At 42.2% G+C, this 20852-nt stretch overlaps 1 protein-coding gene across 1 annotated transcript; it reads left to right on the top strand.

The window, feature by feature from the left end:
• Nucleotides 1-11351: 11351 nt before the first annotated feature.
• Nucleotides 11352-19909, top strand: LOC140724501 (extracellular calcium-sensing receptor-like). The gene is made up of 5 exons (XM_073038946.1): nt 11352-11624; nt 12403-13239; nt 14078-14302; nt 18770-18893; nt 18996-19909. The coding sequence occupies exons 1-5, from the start codon at nt 11373-11375 to the stop codon at nt 19907-19909; spliced, it is 2352 nt and encodes a 783-aa protein (XP_072895047.1). The 5' UTR covers nt 11352-11372.
• Nucleotides 19910-20852: the final 943 nt, after the last annotated feature.

The raw sequence follows: 20852 nt of genomic DNA, 5'->3' as shown, positions 1-20852 counted from the left end.
CCAAACGCCTTATCATGTCCTGAATTGTCTCTCTACCCAAAACGTACACAATTCCTTTCCTGTCGCAGACGCTGAGTTCCTCCAGCAGATTATTCCTTGCTTCGTATTCTAGTATCTGTAATTTGTCGTGAGTCTATCTTGGTTGTAAAGCTGCTTGTATTTGCTTCATGCATTACCTTGCACAAGTACTCAGCCCCCAAAAGATGAGGTCAATATTCTCATCCTTATGGCATCACTGTAGAAGTTCCTTTGAGAAGCGTGCTAGGTCGAACCATCTTTCATCAATGACCTTCCTTCCGTCATGAGGTTAGAAGTGAGGACGTTCGCAGACGACTGCACAATGTTCTGCACCATGTGTGATTCGTCAGGTAGTGAAGCAGTTCATACGCAAATGCATCATGACCTGGACAATATCCAGGCTTCGTCTGACAAGTGGCAAGTAACATTTGTGCAACGCAAGTGCCAGGCAATAACCATCTCCAACAAGAGAGGTTCTAACCATCGTCCCTTCACATTCATTTCATGACCATCAATGACTCCTTTACATTAGTATCCTGGGTGTTATCGTTGTCAAGAATCTGAACTGGTCGAGCTATAAAATCAACATGGCTACCAGAAATGGTCAAAGGCTAGGAATCCTACGGCGTATAACTCACCTCCTGAATCCCCAAATACTCTCTACTGTCTGCAAGTCTGTTAGGAGCGTATGGAATACTCGGCTTTCGGCTGTATGAGAACAGCTGCATCAATACGCAAGCATCTTGACAGCATCCTGTACCAGGCTCCCCACATGACTGATACACTTTCCACAGCATTCAATTCCTCCACTATGGACGAACATTTGCAGCAGTGTGTGCAAACTACAAGGTGCACTTCAACAGCACACCAAAGTCTCTAAGGCAGCAGCTTCCAGACCCACAACCATTGCCATTTAAAATGACAAGTACAGGAGAGACCTGGGATCACCACCACCAGGAAAACCATTTTAATTTACTCACCACCCTGACGTGGAAGCATATCACTCTTCTTTCTTTGCCGCCGGGTCAAAATCAAGAAACTCCCTGTTTAACATCACTGAGGGTATACCTACAGCTCGGGGACTGTAGCGGTTCAAGAAGACAGCTCAACACTACCTTCTCAAGGGCAGCTAGGGATGGGCAATAAATGCTAGCTTAGCCCACATGCTGTAAGTGAATATTTTTTTATTTAAAAATAGCCATTTAAATATGCTCTGCCATTCAATCATGGGTAATTAGTTTTCCTTCCCCAACACTAGTACATGGCTCTCTCCCTATAATGTTTAATGTCATGGTCAATGAAGAAGTTACCAATCTCCGCTACATATACAGGTAATGGCATGACCTCCACAACTGTGTGTGGTAATAAATTCAACAAATTTACCACCCACTGGTTAAAGACATTTCTCCACACCTGTTTAAAATGGGTGCCCCTCTGTTCTGAAACTGTGCCCTGTTTTCCTAGACTCCCCCTCTAAGAGCAGCATCCTTTCCACCTCTACTCTATCGAGACCTTTCAGTATTCGAAAGGTTTCAATGAGATCTCCCTTTATCCTTCTAAACTTCAGCGGGTACAGACCCAGAGCAATTAAACGTTCCTCATATAACCCTTTTATTTTTGCAAACAACCCTGTGAACCTCTTTTGAACCCTTTTCAATGCATGCACATATTTTCTTCGACTGGAAGCTATTAACAGTAATCAAGGTGAGGCATCGCCAATGCCTTATAAAATCTCATCATCACGTTCCTGTTTCGAATTATAATCTTGATATTAATATTGACCTTGCATTTGTCTTCATAGCCACAGGCTTAACTTGCAAGTTTACCTTGAGGTGTTCGGTACTACTCCTAAATCCTTTTGCATCTTAGATGTGCGGATTTTCTCCCTGTTTAGAAAAAATATTCTTCACATATATGTTTTCTACAGAAGTGCATGACCTTTCATTTTCTTACATTGCATTTCATTTCCCACTTTCCAGCTCATCCTCCTAATCTGTCTATGTCCTTCTGTGGCGTTCCTGTTTCTACAACGCTATCTTCCCGGCCACCAATCTTCGAAATATCGTCAAACCTGGCAACAAAGCCATATATTCCATCTTCAAAATCATTGAGCATCAGCATTGGGAAGCTCATTCAGTAAAAGGGGTGGATGGTTTAGAGTTTGTGAAATGTGTGCAGGATAGATTTTTGCAAAAATACATAGAAGTACCGACTAGAGATGGGGCAGTGTTGGATCTCCTGTTAGGGAATGCGATAGGTCAGCTGACAGATGTATGTGTTGGGGAGCACTTCGGGTCCAGTGATCACAGTAGCATTAGCTTCAATATAATTATGGAGAAGGACAGGACTGGACCTAGAGTTGAGATTTTTGATTGGAGAAAGGCTAACTTTGAGGAGATGCGAAGGTTTTAGAGAGAGTGGCAATTAAAGAGGTGGAAGTACTGGCGCTTTTAAGAAATTTAAAAGTGGATAAATCTCCAGGTCCTGACAGGATATTTCCCAGGACCTTGAGGGAAGTTTGTGTAGAGATAACAGGAGCTCTGACGGAGATCTTTCAGATGTCATTATAAAAGGGGATTGAGCCGGAGGATTGGCGTATTGCTCATGTGGTTCCATTGTTTAAAAAGGGTTCTAGAAGTAAGCCTAGCAATTATAGACCTGTCAGTTTGACATCAGTGGTGGGTAAATTAATGGAAAGTATTCTTAGAGATAGTATTTATAATTATCTGGATAGACAGGATCTGATTAGGAGTAGCCAGCATGGATTTGTGCGTGGAAGGTCATATTTGACAAACCTTATTGACGTTTTTGAAGAAGTTACGAGAAATGTTAACGAGGGTAAGGCAGTGGATGTAATCTATATGGACTTCAACAAGGCCTTTGACAAAGTTCCACATGGAAGGTTAGTTAAGCAGGTTCAGTCGTTAGGTATTAATGCTGGAGTAATAAAATGGATTCAACATTGGCTAGATGGGAGATGCCAGAGAGTAGTGGCGGATAATTGTTTATCGGGATGGAGGCCGGTGACTAGCGGGGTGCCTCAGGGATCTGTTTTGGGTCCAATGTTGTTTGCAATATACATAAATGATCTGGATGATGGGGTGGTAAATTGGATTAGTAAGTATGCCGATGATACTAAGGTAGGAGGTGTTGTGGATAATGAGGTGGGTTTTCAAAGCTTGCAAGGAGATTTATGCCGGTTAGAAGAATGGGCTGAACGTTGGCAGATGGCGTTTAATGCTGAGAAGTGTGAGATGCTACATTTTGGCAGGAATAATCCAAATAGAACATACAGGGTAAATGGTAGGGCATTGAGGAATGCAGTGGAACAGAGAGATCTAGGAATAACAGTGCATAGTTCCCTGAAGGTGGAGTCTCATGTAGATAGGGTGGTGAAGAAGGCTTTTGGAACGCTGGCCTTTATAATTCAGAGCATTGAGTACAGAAGTTGGGATGTAATGTTAAAATTGTACAAGGCATTGGTAAGGCCAAATTTGGAATATTGTGTACAGTTCTGGTCACCGAATTATAGGAAAGATATCAATAAATTAGAGAGAGTGCAGAGACGATTTACTAGGATGTTACCTGGGTTTCAGCACTTGAGTTACAGAGAAAGGTTGAACAAGTTAGGTCTCTATTCATTGGAGCGTAGAAGGTTGAGCGGGGATTTGATCGAGGTATTTAAAATTTTGAGAGGGATTGATAGAGTTGACGTGAATAGGCTGTTTCCATTGAGAGTAGGGGAGATTCAAACGAGAGGACATGATTTGAGAGTTAGGGGGCAAAAGTTTAAGGGAAACACGAGGGGGTATTTCTTTACTCAGAGAGTGATAGCTGGGTGGAATGAGCTTCCTGTAGAAGTAGTAGAGGCCAGTTCAGTTGTGTCAGTTAAGGTAAAGTTGGATAGGTATATGGTCAGGAAAGGAGTAGAGGGTTATGGGCTGAGAGCGGGTAGGTGGGACTAGGTGAGATTAAGAGTTCGGCACGGACTAGGAGGGCCGAGATGGCCTGTTTCCGTGCTGTGATTGTTATATATGTTATATGTTATATAAAAAAAGTGGTCCCAATATCGACCGCTATGGAACACCACTCGTCACTGCCACCGAATGGCTGAAAAGGATTATTTAATTTCTATTCACTGCATCCTACCAATCTTTCAGTGCTCTAACGGTGCCAATAACTTCCCTACAAAAGCATGGACTGTTAATATGGTCAGCTGCCTCATGTGGGACACTTTTACCTTCTGAAAATTCAAACACACAACATCCACTGAATCTCCTTTATGATTCATACTTGTATTCTCCTCAAAGGATTCCAATAAGTTCATCAGGCAAGATTTTCCCTTAAGGAAACCATACTGACTTTGCTCTGTCTTGTCCTGTGTCACCAAGTACTCCATAAGCGCATCCTTAACAACTGTCTGCAGCATCTTCTCAACCACTACGTCAGGCTAATTGTTCTATAATTTATTTATTTTCTTCCTCCTTTTCTAAAGAGTGTAGTGACATTTGGAATTTTCTGGTCCATTCACACCTTGCAAGAATCCAACGATTTTTGAGAGATCATTACTACTACCTCCACAAACTCTACCGTTCCCTCTTTCAGAACCCTAGGGTACAGTTCATCTGGTTCGGGTGACTTATGTAACCTTATGCCTTTCAGATTTTTGAACACCTTCTCTCCCGTAACAGTATCGGCACTCACTTTTCTTCCCTCACACTCTTCAACTCCTGGCGCACGGCTTGTGTTTTCCACAGTGATGACTGATGCAAAATACTCGCTGAGTTCATGTGCCATCTCCCTGTCCCCATTATTATTTCTCCCGTTTCCTTTTCAATCGTTCTATATCTACCTTCATCTCTCTTTTATTATTTTTATATTCCTGAAAAAGCTTTTTCTATTAACCTTGATATTGATTGCTAGCTTGGTTTCATAGTTCATCTTTTCCCTACTAATAATTGTTTTAGTTGCTTTCTGTAGGGTTTTTAAAGTCTTCAAATCCTCTATCTTCCAGCTATAATATACTTTACTGTATGTCGTCTCTTATGCCTTTACGTTCACTTTGCTTTTACGTTCTCTTTCATTTCCCTTGTAATCCACAGATTCACATTTTTTTGCTCTATTTGAGCATTTCGTTCTTTTTGGAATACATCAGCCCTGCGGCTTCCTCATTTTTCCCAGAACCTCAGACCATTGCTGCTCAGCTGTCATTCCTACCAGCAAGTCTTTCCAATTAACTTTGGCCAACTCCACTCCCATACCCTAGAAATTTCCATTACTCGACTGCAATACTGCTATGTCAGATTTTACTTTTTCCCTATCAAGTTTCAAGCTGAACTCAAACATCTTGTAAGCATACGTTCCTAATGGTTCATTTCCTTTAAGTTCAAATATCGCCTTTGTTTCTATACAAAACACCCAATCCAATATAGCGGATGCTCTCGTAGGCTCACCGACAAATTGCTCTAAAATCCAACTCGAAGGCATTCAACAAATTCTCTCTGTTTAGATTCATTACCAACACAAATTTCACAATTTAACTGATTGTTAAAATCTCTTATGATTGTCATAATGGTGCCCTTAAGACATGCTTTTTTTAATTTTCCATTGTAATCTGTAGTCTACATCCAAGATAGTGTTTGGACGCCTGGAATAACTACCATCAACGTCTTTTTTACTCTTGCAATTTTTAAACTCAACCAACAGGGATTCAACATCTTCTGGTCCTATTTTGTACCTTCCTATTGAGTTAACGCTAATTTATTTTTTTATCAGCAGAGTCATGCCAACTCCTCTACCTACTTTCCTAACCCTCCGATACAATGAGCAACTGTGGGTATCCAGCTCCCAACTACAACTATGCTTCAGTCACCCAACATTCGATTAAAATGCAACAAGATCGTTCAACTCAACTATTATACTTTCTGCATTGAGATGTAATACTTTGAGTACTGCCTTTGCTACGCTTTTTGATTCTTCATCCCTAAAGCACTACTATCCATTCTGTTGGTTGTAGATATCCTACAAATCCTTCAAATCCTCCCATCCTATTCTGAATCTCTTCACTCCGGCTCCAATTCCCCTGCTAAATTAATTTAAACCATTCCTAACAAGTTTAACAAAACTGCCCGCGAGAACATTGGTCTCTCTCAGATTAAGTGCAACCCTTCCATTTTGTGCCAGTCATGCCTCCCCGGGAAGAAATACCAATCATTTAATACTCTGAAGCACTTTCCCCTGCGCCAGCTTCAAATCCACACATATATCTACCTAATCATCCTGTTTTTACCCTTACTGGCTCGTAACGCAGGTAACAATCCAGTAATTACAACGCTGTACGTAATTCCTCTAAGTTTTCCGTCTAACTCTCTATATTCTCTCTTCAGGACCGCTTTGCATTTCCTTCCTATGTCATCGTTACCAATGTGTATCTGGACTACTCCTACTTGCCCTCCAAATGCTGTGGACACGATCCAAGTTGACCCTTACCCTGGCACCTGAAAGGCAATATACCATCCGGGTGTTTCGTTCAGGTCCACAGAATTTCCTGTCTGTTCCTCTGACTACTGAGTCCCCTATCATTATGGCTCACTTTTTCTTCCTCTTTCCGTTCTGCACAACGGGAACATGCTGATTGTCAGTAACGTGGTCTCTGTTGCATTCTACTGGGAGCTCATCCCCACAACAGTATCCAAAACAGTACTTCGTCAAATTAACCTGAGCCAACACCTCTTCCAAGCCAATTCCTACTTTGATGCAAAGCCTGACACTCCCACTCTCATCATTGAGAAACTGGCCGACTCCGCTTTGCGTTATGCCTGCCACGAATGGGCCGCCAAAATGCTAAAGAACGCCCGCGATGTTGTCCTTTTCAACCAGCGCCGCCGACCTGCGAAACCGCCGAACCTCGCTGTGCGCTGCTGCCGCCGTCATCTGGGGCAGCGCAGTGAGACCGAAAGCCTATTAAGCTCTCCCTTTAAACCAGGGCCGCCGACAGCGAGAAAAGTCCTCGCTGTCCGCTGCTGAAGTCGCCGATTGGATCTGATTAAGGCAGGATTCTGACTGGGTCACAAAAGGACATCAATATTCTTCATTTCAAGCCACTCCACGGTTGCTTTGGCAGTGGACTTTGTGGAATTGTCCTTTGAAAGACGAACTCCTCCCTAGTATAATCTTTCTGGCAGTCGGTGGCAGATTTTATCCAGGACCTATATGCATTTAGCAACGGACACCTTTCTCTCAATCCTGCACAGTGTTCCATTCCCTGCTGTTGTAAAGCATCCCTATAGCATGATGCTACCCCTACAATACTTTACAGTAGTGATGGTATTACCTAGCTTATGTACAGTATTAGATTTATTCAACACATACCGTTTATTACTGAGGCCAAATCTTCATTTTTAACCTCAACCGACAATAAGACTTTTCAAGTCTTTATAGTATCTTCCAAGTGACACATGGCAATTATTTCCATTGTTTTAGTCAGAGCCTCTTCCTTGCCAGTCCTCCAGAAATACTCTTTTTTGTGAAAGACTTTCGAGATGGTTGAGCCACGTGCGACATTTTTAGATGCAACCACTGAACTCTGTAACTCACTCAGAATGAATGTTCATATTATGGTAGTCCCTCTGACAAATACAATATTTATCTGGCAACTAAGTTAAGAGGAATGCAGTCAGATTGTGCTTTCATATGTGTTACACTTCCATACGATGGTCTGCACTGAGCACAGTACCTTTGATATGATCTTGTATGCATTCTCAGATTTAAACATAGAAAAATAGAAAATAGTTGCAGGAGTAGGCCATTCGGCCCTTAGATCCTGCAACTCCATTCAGTGCGATCATGGCTGATCATCCAGGTCAAAACTCTGTACCTGCTTTCTCTGCATACCCCCTGATCACTTTAGCTACAAGGGCAATATATAACTCTTAAATATAGCCAATGAATTGGCCTGAACTGTTTCCTGTGGCAGAGAATTCAACAGATTCACCACTCTCTGTGTGAAGAAGTTTTTCCTCACCTCGGTCCTAAGAGGTTTCTCCTTTATCCTTAAACTGTGACCCTTCGTTCTGGACTTCCCCAACATCGGAAACAATCTTCCTACATCTAGTCTGTCCAATCATTTTAGAATGTTATACGTTTCCATAAGATCCCCCCTCAATCTTCTAAATTCCAGGGAGTATAAGACTAGTCGATCCAGTCTTTCTTCATATGAAAGTCCTGCCATCCCAGGAATCAATCTGGTAAACCTTCTTTTCACTCCCTCTATGGCAAGAATGTCTTTCCTCAGATTAGGGGACCAAAACGGCACACAATGCTCCAGCTGTGGTCTCACCAAGGCCTTGTACAACTGCAGTAGAACCTCCCTGCTCCTGTATACGAACCCTCTTGCTATGAATCCAAAATTCCATTCGCCTTTTTCACCGCCTGCTCTACCTGCATGCCCACTTTCAATGACTGGTGTACAATGACACCCAGGTCTCGTTGCACCTCCCCTTTTCCTAATCGACCACCATTCAGATAATAAACGGTTTTCCTGTTCTTGCCACCAAGATGGATAACCTCCCATTTATCCACATTACATTGCATCTGCCATGAATTTGCCTACTCATCTAACCTATCCAAGTCACCCTGCATCTTCTTAGCATCCTCCTCACAGCAAACACTGCCGCCTAGCTTCATCTCATCCGCAAATTTGGAGATGCTGCATTTAATTCCCTCGTCTAAATCATTAATATATATTGTAAACAACTGGGTTCCCAACACTGAGCCTTGCGGTACCCCACCAGTCAGTACCTGCCATTCTGAAAAGGTCCCGTTTACTCCCACTGCTTGATTCATGTCTGCCAACCAATCCTCTATCCACATCAATACCACGCCCCCAATACCATTTGCTGTGTGGGACCTTGTCAAAAGCCTTTTCAAAATCCAAATTTACCACAACCACTGGTTCTCCCCTATTCATTCCACTAGTTACATCCTCAAAAAATTCTATAAGATTCGTCAGACATGATTATTCTTTCACAAATCCATGCTGACTTTGTCCGATGATTTCACCGCTTTCCAAATGTGCTGTTATCACATCTTTGATAATGGACTCTAGCATTTTCCCCACCACTGATGTCAGGCTAACCGGTCTATCATTCCCCAGTTTCTCTCTCCCTCCTTTTTTAAAAAGTGAGGTTACATTTGCCACTCTCCAATGCTCAGGAATTAATCCAGAATCTAAGGAGTTTTGAATAATTATCACTGATGCATTCACTATTTCTTGGGCTACTTCCTTAAGTACTCTGTGATGCAGACCATCCGGCCCTGGGGATTTATCTGCCTTTATTCCCTTCAATTTACCTAACACCACTTCTCTACTAACATATATTTCTCTCAGTTCCACCGTCTCACTAGACCCATAGTCCCCTACTATTTCGGGAAGATTATTTATGTCCTCCTTAGTGAAGACAGAACCAAAGTAGTTATTCAATTGGTCTGCCATGTCCTTGCTTCCCATGATCAATTCACCTCTTTCTGACTGTAAGGGACCTACATTTGTCTTAACCAATCTTTTTCTTTTCACATATCTATAAAAGCTTTAACAGTCAGTTTTTCTTTGTTCCCTGCCAGCTTTCTCTCATAATCTTTTTCCCTTTCTGGCTAATTTGTATGTTTCTTCTCTGGAATTGATACTACCCCGAATTTCCCTTGTCAGCCACGGGAGCACTAACTTCCCTGGTTTACTCTTTTGCCAAAGTGGGATGAACAATTGTAGTTCATCCATGCAATCTTTAAATGCTTGTCATTGCATATCCACCGTCAACCATTTAAGTATCATTTGCCAGTCTATCTTAGCTAATTCACGTCTCATACCTTCAAAGTTACCCTTCTTTAAGTTCAGAACCTTCGTTTCTGAATTAACTATGTCACTCTCCATCGTAATGAAGAACTCCACCGTATTAATGTCACTCTTACCCAAGGGGCCTCAGACGACAAGATTGCTAACTAACCCATCCTCATTGCTCAATACCCAGTCTAGAATGGCCTGCTCTCTAGTCAGTTCCACGGCATGTTGGTTCAGGAAACCATCCGGAATACATTCCAAGAAATCCTCTTCCTCTGCACCGTTACCAATGTGGTTCACCCAATCTATATGTAGATTGAAGTCACCCATTATAACTGCTGTTCCTTTATTGCACGCATTTCTAATCTCATGTTAAATGCCACCCGCAACAGCAGTACTACAGTTCGGTGGCCTGTACACAACTCCCACAGCGTTTTCTGCCCCTTAGCTTTATGCAGCTCTACCCATATCGATTCCACATCCTCCAGGCTAATGTCGTTCCTTTCTATTAAGTTAATCTCCTCTCCAACTAGCAACGCTACCCCACCTACTTTTCTTTCCTGTCTATCCCGGCTGAATATTGACTATCCCTGGATGTTGAGCTCCCATCCTTGTTCACCCTGGAGCCATGTCTCTGTGATCCTAACTATATCTTATTCATTAATAACTATCTGCACATTCAATTCATCCACCTTGTTCCGAATGCTCCTTGCAGTGGCAACACAAAGCCTTCAGGCTTGTTTTCACAACACTCTTAGCCCTTATACAATTATGTTAAAAATTGGCCCGTTTTGATATTTGCCCTGGATTTGCCAGCCTGCCACTTTTACTTTTCACCTTACTACCTTTTGCTTCTACCCTCATATTACACTCCTCTGTCTCCCTGCACTTGTTCCCATCCCCCTCATCCCCCTACCACATTAGATTAAATCAGTCTTAGTTCAAAATTATATTAGTTCAAATTAGTTTAACTTGTCATATCTGTGCTTCTCTGTCATAATTTTCATGATTTGCTTTGAATGCTCGTTTGCCTTCACTTTGTTTTGATTTTTTTTTTAAATTGATTCTTACCGAGAGTGCGTGTATTTATTCAGGTGCTCCTCTAATTTCCAACATCTACAAATTGAGTAAGTTGATAAGGTAATGCGCATCCTGCACCTGCAGAAAATTAGCAGAGTATTAACAAAGGATATGGTTATTTTGTCTGCCTCCCAATTTTAGTGTTTTCGATTTTTAGTAAAGACTGAAGACAAGATTTAAATTTGTTCTGTTGATTTGACACGATGTGCAATGTTTTACAGCTTAGCTCAAAATCCTACTTTAACATTTTGCAAATTTTGGACATAAGACACAAAACACTGAACATAGTTGTGGGCTGAATACGATTTCAAGGTACTGAATATGTGGCGTATTTTAATTGTCATGTTTTGTTAAACGAGCATTATTGCTACCCTCTCCATAAACACACAATTTCATTTTCATTAGATTCCGGTTCAGACTTTTCCGTTTCGCGATAACGATGATCTTTGCAATAGAGGAAATTAACAGGAATCCAGAACTTCTTCCAAACGTTACGCTGGGTTACTGGATTTACGATTCTTGTGCCACGCATGATGTATCCTTAAAGGCAGCCTTTGAGTTGTTAAACAGGCTGGACGCAACAAATTCCACCTGTAGAAGAGCTCCCGTAGTTCCTGCTATCATCGGGGGTACTGGATCATCACAGACTTCAGGGGTTGCGTCGTTATTTGGTCCTTTTCGGATCCCTGTGGTAAGCTAATTCATAAACTAGATAAACTACCATTAGCTGGCTGATGCGTAACTTTGTCAACTTGTTTCATAAACATCATCAGACTTCCAGAAATAATCACTTAAACAACTGTTTATTCCTTAATTCCCGTAGTGCTGGTACCAAATTTTAATTATATCGCTGTTTGTTCTTCAGGCAGTCTGATTTCTCATGGCATTTGGTCAAGAAGTGAATGAGAATCAGAATAAGCGTTAATATCGCTGATATATGTCAACACGTGTTGTTGTGCGGCAGCGGTACAGTACATTACTTGAAACATACTATGAATTACAATGGGATATAGTTCAAACATACAGCACAAACACTGAGGTAGTATTCATGGGTTTGTTTATTGGCCGCTCAAAAATCTGATGGCAGTGCGGACGTAGCTGAGACGGAAACCTCCAGAAGATCTCAGGACATCAGTCGGTACCTGTGGGAAGAGAAATACAGTCAATTTTCCTCCGCCCCCGGCCCCCCACTCAGTCTCCTTCGGCGTGATTTCCCGTCGCTTTGTACACCATCAACAACCTCTCAGTCACTTCTAGTCTTTCTTAAAGTGATTACAACGAGTTACTAACCCCGAACATTAATCTTCTCTCTTCACAATTACCCAGCGCCTATCACATTGATATCATGAGTTACCAAAATCCCTTCAATCCTGTACGGCAAATATGCTTGCTCGCTGGACAATACAGTTAAAGTGTAGAGATTAAATGAACATTTGTAATATGTCGATTACAAACTTGTCTCCCTGCAGGTTAGTTATGTCGCCACGTGTGCCTGTCTGAGCAACAGACGTGAATATCCCTCGTTCTTTCGAACGATCCCGAGCGATTACTTTCAGGTGAGAGCGTTGGCTCAACTCATTAAGCATTTCGGATGGACCTGGATCGGAACAATTAGGAGCGACAATGACTATGGTAATTTTGCGGTGCAGACGTTCAATGAAGCGATGGAAGAGATGGGAATTTGTATTGCTTTCTCTGAGGCTTTTCACATAACGTATCCAAGGGAGAAATTACTTCGAACTATAGACATCATAAAGAAATCTTCCACAAAGGTAATATTAGCCTTCCTTGCGCAAGCGGACATGAGCACTTTACTACAAGAAGTTGTACGGCAGAATATCACTGGTATACAATGGATAGGAAGCGAGGCTTGGGTAACCACACCGGTTCTACCCCCACAGGAAAGTAAACTGTTTGTTGTTGGTGCAATTGGAATCGCGATCCGTAAAGTGCGAATACCAGGATTGAAACAATTCCTCATGCACACTCACCCGTCTCTTTATCCCGGAAACCCTTTAGTGCAAGAGTTCTGGGAAAGAGCCTTCAGTTGCAAGTTAAGCAATACAGAAAGTAACACAGTCGGCTACAAATCCGATTCGGGGTTTCGAGAATGCACGGGGAATGAAACTCTACTTACAGCGCACAACGAGTTTACTGATGTGTCTGAGTACAGAGTGACCTACAACGTTTATAAATCGGCCTACGCTATCGCTCACGCTCTCCATGATATGCTCACCTGTCAACATGGTAACGGACCATTTCACAAACGGAGCTGTGCCAATATTTCAAATTTTCAACCGTGGCAGGTAAGCACTGATATGACTATTGAACTGTGCCCTAGTATGATAAGATGGACTCTTGACCTCACAATATATCTTATAATGGCCTTACACCTTGTTTTCGTGGGGTCACGGCAGCGCAGTGGTCATATAGAAACGTTGTTGCAACTCGAGGCTCGGAATTCAGAGTTTAATTCCGGCGCCATCTGTAAGGAGATTGAAGGTTCTCCCATGATTACGAGGGGTTACTCCTTGTGTTCCGATTCCCAATAAAACCAACCTCAACTGAAGATGTTCTGTAACTTTAACTGTTTGTTCTGCATTCTGTTACTGTTTCCCCTTCAATGCACTGATATAGTGTAATGGTCTCTTTGAACAGAATGCAAAACAATGTTTTCTCTCTATTTCTGTGTATGTGACAACAATAAACAAATTTACCAATTTATCACTTTCCCCAGTGTGGAAGTTTATAAAATAATGCTAATGGCACGTTCAATGGTAAACATTTAATTGATTAGTGAACATGTTTGTGAAACATACCCTGCATTTATATAGTTCTTTCGAAAAATTAGGACATTCCCTGCCTTGCCTTCTCAATTTTCCAATCACTCCTGTGTCCTGGGTCAAATTCCGTTCGCTGCTTTTTGTTCTGCACATGTCTTTATCCTGCATCGCGTCCCTTTAACTTCCAATCCAGATGAAAAATCTCCACCGGAAATGCAATAGTCGTTTTCCTACCGAGTTCTTCAAGCAGTCTGTTCAGATTTCTTGTAAAATTCAATGAACTTGGTTGAGATCTATCAATATCATCTTGAACCCGGAGACCATACATTTCTTCTCACCACACATTTAATTTTTGATTTAGCTTCTACATTACATGAAGTCAGTAAACTTCAGCACAAAGATTGGCGAAAGGATCTATTTCGATAGCAACGGTGATCCCGTCCCAATATACGACATCGTAAACTGGCAGCCGACGGACAGCAGTGCTGTTCCTGTAACAGTGGGACAGTATGATGGAGCAGCTCCCGAAGGACAGAAATTTATTTTAGCCGAAGACTCAATCATATGGACGGGAGGACAAACCGGGGTAAGTGGTTTGCTGAAAGACCTTGGATATTACAGGTAATATTTCGTTTGAGTCAATCATTCTGAGAAGAGTTTAGATTTATGACAGTGTGTAATCACGGGAGCACCAGATTCAAAATGATAAAACCAATAGCTTTGGAGTTCTTTCTTCATGCAATAATAACGGACAAGTTAGAACTGGGGTTGTGGTGGCAGCAACTGTCCCTCCCCTGCCCCAGGCTAATACCTAAAGTGAGAGCATTGACCTGCCGAAAGGCAGATCAGTATTTTGTTTGAAGTTAGGAATAAATCGGGACCGAGCGCCACTGTAGCGGTTAGCACTGTAGGAGCGATTAGCACGGCGCTATTACAGCTGGTGATATTCTGGAGAGAAAAGTTCAATTACGGCGCCGTCCTTCACGATTTTATACATTCTCCTTGTGAATTGCTTGGGGTTCCTCGGACACTCCAGTTTCCTGCACGGTCTAATGACGTAACGGTTAGGAGTTTAATTGGTAAAAATCACTAAATGGTGAGGGCAGATCTTATTAAAAGATATAAGATCATAAGGGGTCATTAAAAAATGAGATATTTCCACTGGTAGTAGAGATTCTATCTAAGCGATATACACTCGGGACCAACTAGTTAGTTGACTTCCTGTAATTAATAAAGTCCATCTGCAGTGAGAGCTGCCCACCTAGTACGAGGAAAGCTGTACAAGATGGGCGAATTTCAGATGAAGTTAACAATGTAACAGTGAATGATTTTTCTTAGAAAGATCTCCGGAACCAATTCATTAGGTACCTAATAAAGTGGTCACTGGGTGTACGTTCGTGCTCCTTTGCAACTGTAGCCTATCCAGTTCTAGATACGATATTTTATGCGTTTAAAGATGCCGGCATGCAAACAGCTGTTGTAAAGCGCGTTGTTTTCAGTTACTTCCGGGTTCCTGTCGTCTTGAGCCAGTCTGGCTATTGTTCTCTGACCTTTCTCGCTAACGTGGAATTTTGACCCACCGAGCTACCGTTGAGTGGATTTATTTTTCGTGTTTCTCATCATCATCCGTAAACTCTAGACACGGTTTGTCATTAAAATCCCAGGATATCAGCAGTTTCTCAGACACGGAACCCACCACGTCTGACACCAACTATTATTCCACAGTCAATGTCAATTGGATCACATTTCTTTCCTTTTCTCCTATTTGATCTGTACAACAATATTTATCATGCCTGCATGTTTTTTATACATTAAGTTACAGCCACATGATTGGCCGATTAGATATTACGTTATCGAGCTGGTGTACTGGTTCACCTAATAAAGTGGCCACTGAGTGTAGATGCAGCTTCAGCAGGCAGTCATTCAATACCGAATTGGGCATGAATTTTGTGTCACATGGAGTAGTCAAGCTCTGAGATTCTCTACCTCAGAGGGCCGTGGAAGCCGGATCTTTGGTGAAGGAGGATAGATTTTGTTTTCAAAAGGGTAGGCAGCTGAGGGCTATGGCAACTTCCAGAAACTAGGAAATATATGCGGTAGATCAACCATTACTATATTGATTGTTGGGGTAGGCATCAGAGACTGACTGGTCAGCTCCTGCTCCTATTTCATTGTCTTTTTTTATCTTTGAACAATCAAGTTCATTCTTCACCTCACCCTGCTCCAGTCTGAAACTTCCTTCACGTCTACCTTTTTTCTATAGTTGACGGCTTTGGAGTTCAATTTTCCTGGCACCACCCCGTCTCTAGTGGAAGTAGAAAGAGAGAGAGCGAGAGAGAGAGGACTAGTTCGTTTTAATTTGCAGAATCGGTAATTGAGAAATGAGTCGAAAAAGTGAGGATTTGAGTAGCAGAATCGATGGTTTTGTGGTCACATTTGCCGACGACTTTAAGTGGAGGATCAGAGGGTATTGAGGAAGAACGGAGTCTGCAGAAAGACGTAGACAGATTGGGAGAATGGGCAATGAATTGGCAGATAGAATGTAATATATGGAAATATGTTGTCCGGCAATTTTGCAGAATAAATAAAGGCGGTGTCTATGTTCTAAATGGGGAGAAAAATCAGAAGTCAAGGCGACAACAGTTATCTCCCTGTACTCTTTACAGTTTAGAAGAATTCGGGGCGGGGGGCGGTGTGGTGAAACCCACACCGAAACACACCGAATATTGAAAGGCATGGATACAGTGGATGTGTATACGATGTCCTATCACGGGGGTGTGGGGAGAGCCTAGGACCAGAATGCACAACCTCATGATAGAAGGACATTTCTTCAGAACTGAGATGCTTGGAATGTCTTCCAACACAAGGTTGTGAATCCGTGGAATTCGTCGTCTCAGTCGGCTATAGAAGTGAAGATATTGGGCATATTTAAAGCGAAGTTTGATAGTGTCCGAATCAGTAATGGCGTCAAAGTAACGCAAGAATGCAAGAGAATGGAACTGAGGGGATTAAAAACCAATGGCCAAGATAGAAATATTGAGCAGAATCGATGGGGCGAATAACTTAATTTTGCTCCGTTGGTTCATGTTGTAATACTATTAATAAGATGAGGCCAGAATATATGTACCCCGGAATATATGTTGGCGAGGTCAAACGAATGATCTTTTCAAGTGATTTAAGATTGCTTATTTCGTCTTCATCAGTAGTAACCTTGAAATACTTTTGTCAGGTAACGTTTACAAATGCACAGGATAAGAAATATCCAAATGATTCCTGTTTAAGTGAACTCCAAATATTCGAGACAATGCGCTTAAGGGCATATTCTGGACCTCATCAACGAGGTTAAGCAGGGCGGAACCGCTGTTTCATAGTACCAGAGACTGAGGTTCAATCCTGACCTATTGTGCACTCTTGTAGAGTTTGCATGTCCTACCAGTGACCACACCGGCTGCTCTGGCTGTCCACTCACACGCCGAAGATGTGTGTGTCGATCGGTCAATCGGTCACTGTAAATAGCCCCCGAAGTATTGGAGAGCATGAAATCTGTACGGAGCTCAAGAAAATATGGGGAAAATGAAAATGGATGATTTTCTCATTGTGTACATGAATAACTGCAAGTCGGCACAGACTGGGTGGATTGAAATGTATGTTTCCCTGCTGTATATTTCATCGACTGCCATAGCAACTGGACGTTTAGTCCTACTTACTGGAACCGAATCGTCTACAGGGGGTAAAGGTATATGGAAAAAAATACTCCGTGCCTATGGACACTATTAAAAGTATTCCAGAAACGGATAAGTTATTAAAAACACATTTCCAAGATCTTCCTTAATCTTAACTCAGTATGGGATGGTACCCCGGTAAAAGCCTAAAAAAATCACAACGACTTTCAAGTTCACATATGACTCACAGCAGTATAACCCTCTCATTCTGTTTAACATTGTCAAGCAGAGCTCTTGTATTTCATCAACTATGCCTACAACTTCCACCCTGCCCTTAAATTCACTTGATCCACTTCTGATACCTCGGAACACTTTCTCGATCTCTGTGTCGCCGTTTCTAGAGACAACGTGCCGACCGACAGCTTTTCTAAACCTCCTGATTCCCACGATTACCTTCAACCATATTCAACTGGATTCTACCCCCAAATGCATCGTTACCTCCACAACACTCTCCAGTTTCTGCAGTGATCTCTCCCATTGTGAGCCCCTTGTCCATTCGTCATTCCTCACCAACCTTCTTCAAGCAGCAGATCTGCTACACTTACCTATTTATCTCCTCCCGTAACTCTATTCCGGACCACGAACAACCGTTCCAGCTGGGGCAACACTTCACCTGGAAATCAGCTGGTGTAGTCTGTTGCATGCAGTGCTCCCAAAGCATCCTCCACTACAACAGTAAGGCCTGGCGTAATTTTTTCCCATCTTTCAGATATGCAATTGCCCGGTGACCAACGATTTTAGACCATCCCCAGTCCCATTCCGATATGTTGGTCCATGTCCTCCACTTTTGCAACGATGAGGCCACTCTCAGGATTGAGGAGCAACAAGCAAACTTAATTGTGTAAAAGTAACCTGCAAACCGATGGCACGAACATCGATTTTCCTCCTGGTATTTTTATTTTTCCATGCCCCATTCTCTCTTCTTCTATTCCCATACCCTGCCTCTTACCCTTTCTTCCCACATACCTAGCAACTCCCCTGGTGTCCTTTCTCTTTCCTTTATCCCTATGGTCCAGTCACCTCTCCTACAATGTTCTCCAGTCCTTTACCTTTCCCACTCACCTGGTTTTACCTGCAACCTTTTTAGCTGGTTCTTTCCCTACCCTTCCCCCTCCTTTTTATTCTGGCGTCTCCCCCTTCCTTTCCCGTTCTAAAGAGGCGTTGCGACATAAATCGCTGGCTGTTCATATATATTCTCATACCTGCCGCCTGGGCTGTTGAGTTCCTCTATCAGTCCATAGGTTGTGGAATGAGTTTACATTTGGGGTGAGTGAAGCACTTCATCCCGTTTCTACTTAAAATGGCCAAATCCTTGTTTAAACTTTCCATAGGTTCCCCGAGCGGTCTGTTCTGAAAGCTGTGATCCCGGAACTCGAAAGGCTCCGAAAAAAGGACAACCCAAGTGCTGCTATGATTGCGTACAATGTCCCAAAGGAGAAATTAGCAATACCACCGGTGAGACATCTCTGTGAGCTTCTATTAATTAAATGCCAGTGCAGAAGCATTTTGAAATATAAACTTTCCCTCCCTCTCCAAAACTGATCTGTTTCGTTTTAGATTCAACCGGTTGCCTTAAGTGCCCAGCAGAATACAAGTCCAATGAGAAACGTGTTGAGTGCATTCCAAAGGTGATCGAATTTCTATCATTTAGTGAAATCATGGGGATTATCCTGGTGACGCTCGCATTGGTGGGATTGTGCATGACAATGCTGGTATTTGCAACGTTCTACAATCATAGAGAGACGCCGATTGTTAAAGCTAATAACTCAGAACTAAGTTTCCTTCTTCTTTTGTCTTTAATGTTCTGCTTTCTCTGTTCAGTTACGTTCATCGGAGAACCGTCAACATGGTCTTGCATGCTTCGCCACACGTCATTCGGTATTATATTTGTTCTCTGTGTGTCTTGTGTTTTGGGTAAAACGATAGTTGTTGTCTTGGCGTTCAAAGCGACTCTGCCGAACAATAACATAATGAAGTGGTTTGGCCCAAGCCAGCAGCGATTAACCGTCTTAACCCTTACTTCGCTGCAGTGCTTAATGTGTACTGTCTGGCTCGCAACATCGCCGCCATACCCTCGGAAGAGTACAGAATATTTTACCGAGATAATAGTTTTTGAATGCAACGTTGGGTCTGACCTTGCCTTTTATTGTGTGCTGGGTTACATTGGATTCCTGTCCTGTGTGTGTTTTGTAGTCGCCTTTCTAGTTCGACAACTTCCTGACAACTTCAACGAAGCTAAACACATCACATTTAGTATGCTTATCTTTTGTGCAGTTTGGATTACCTTCATCCCAGCCTACGTGAGTTCTCCTGGGAAGTACACGGTGGCAGTGGAAGTGTTTGCCATTTTAGCGTCCAGTTATGCGATGTTGTTCTGTATTTTTGCTCCCAAATGTTATATTATACTCTTTAAGCGAGAACAGAACACAAAGAGACATGTCATGGGTAAAATGCCATCCAGCAAGCTTTAATAATGAATAACTTTGTAACTATGTTGTGTGACTGTGTATCACTATCTTAATATTTCAGTGTCCATTGTTTGCTTCAATTTTGTAATTCTCCCGCTGTAACAAATAATGTTCATTGCATTCATCATATAGAACGTAGAACTGTATAACACAGTTGGGGTTGTTATGGGTGCTCTGGAGCGTTGTCTGAGTTTACATTTACAGCGGGAGGCTAATAGGATGCCTAACTGTGCTGAAAATCGACAAATAGAGTTCAACCCAGAAAAGTGTGAAGTGGTTCATTTCTGGAGGCACAATATAATATTAATTGTACGACTGTGGACAGTTTGGAGGATCAGCGATATCTTAGGTTCTATGTCCATAGGTCACTCAAAGCTGCTGCACAGGTTAACTGTTGTTAAGACGTTGTATAGTGTGATGGCCTTCTTCAAACATGGGATGGAGTTCAAAAACCGTGAGATAATGTTAAACATATAAAAGACCTTTGTTAGACCACACTTGGATTACTGTTTTCAGTTCTGGTTACTTCACCACAGAAAGGGTGTGGGTTATATAGAGAGTACAAAAAAAATCATCAGATACAATAGTGTCTTTTATGAGATTCTTGGGTTCATGGAGTTAAGAAAAAATAAAGGGCAATACGGTAGGGAAATTCTAAGCAGTTTCTAGAATAGGTTACATGATCTGCATAACGTTGTGGGCCGAAGGACCTGTAATGTGCCGTAGATTTCTATGTTCTATGTTATATATTCTAGCACAGGAATGGACCCTTCGACCAACACCTCTTCTCCCTTAATATCAACAAGCTCCAGAACATCAACCTCACTCATATTGCCCTCACTATCAACAAGTTCCCTCTCATTGTTGAATACCGGAGAGAAGTATTCATTGAGGACCTCGCTCACTTCCAGAGCCTCCAAGCACATCTTCCCCCCTTTATCTCTAA

The sequence above is a fragment of the Hemitrygon akajei genome, chromosome 3 (assembly GCF_048418815.1).
Source record: "Hemitrygon akajei chromosome 3, sHemAka1.3, whole genome shotgun sequence".
NCBI classification, from domain to species: domain Eukaryota; kingdom Metazoa; phylum Chordata; class Chondrichthyes; order Myliobatiformes; family Dasyatidae; genus Hemitrygon; species Hemitrygon akajei.
Note: the sequence above shows the minus strand (reverse complement) of the source record. Positions and strands in the feature narration are given on the sequence as shown.

Excerpts from the sequence above, each read along its gene's own strand:
- LOC140724501 (XM_073038946.1), top strand. The coding sequence starts at position 11,373 with ATGATCTTTGCAATAGAGGAAATTAACAGGAATCCAGAACTTCTTCCA. Across the intron at positions 13,240-14,077 it reads CAAATTTTCAACCGTGGCAG|CTTCTACATTACATGAAGTC; the intron begins GTAAGCACTGAT and ends TTTTTGATTTAG. Across the intron at positions 14,303-18,769 it reads GGACGGGAGGACAAACCGGG|GTTCCCCGAGCGGTCTGTTC; the intron begins GTAAGTGGTTTG and ends AACTTTCCATAG.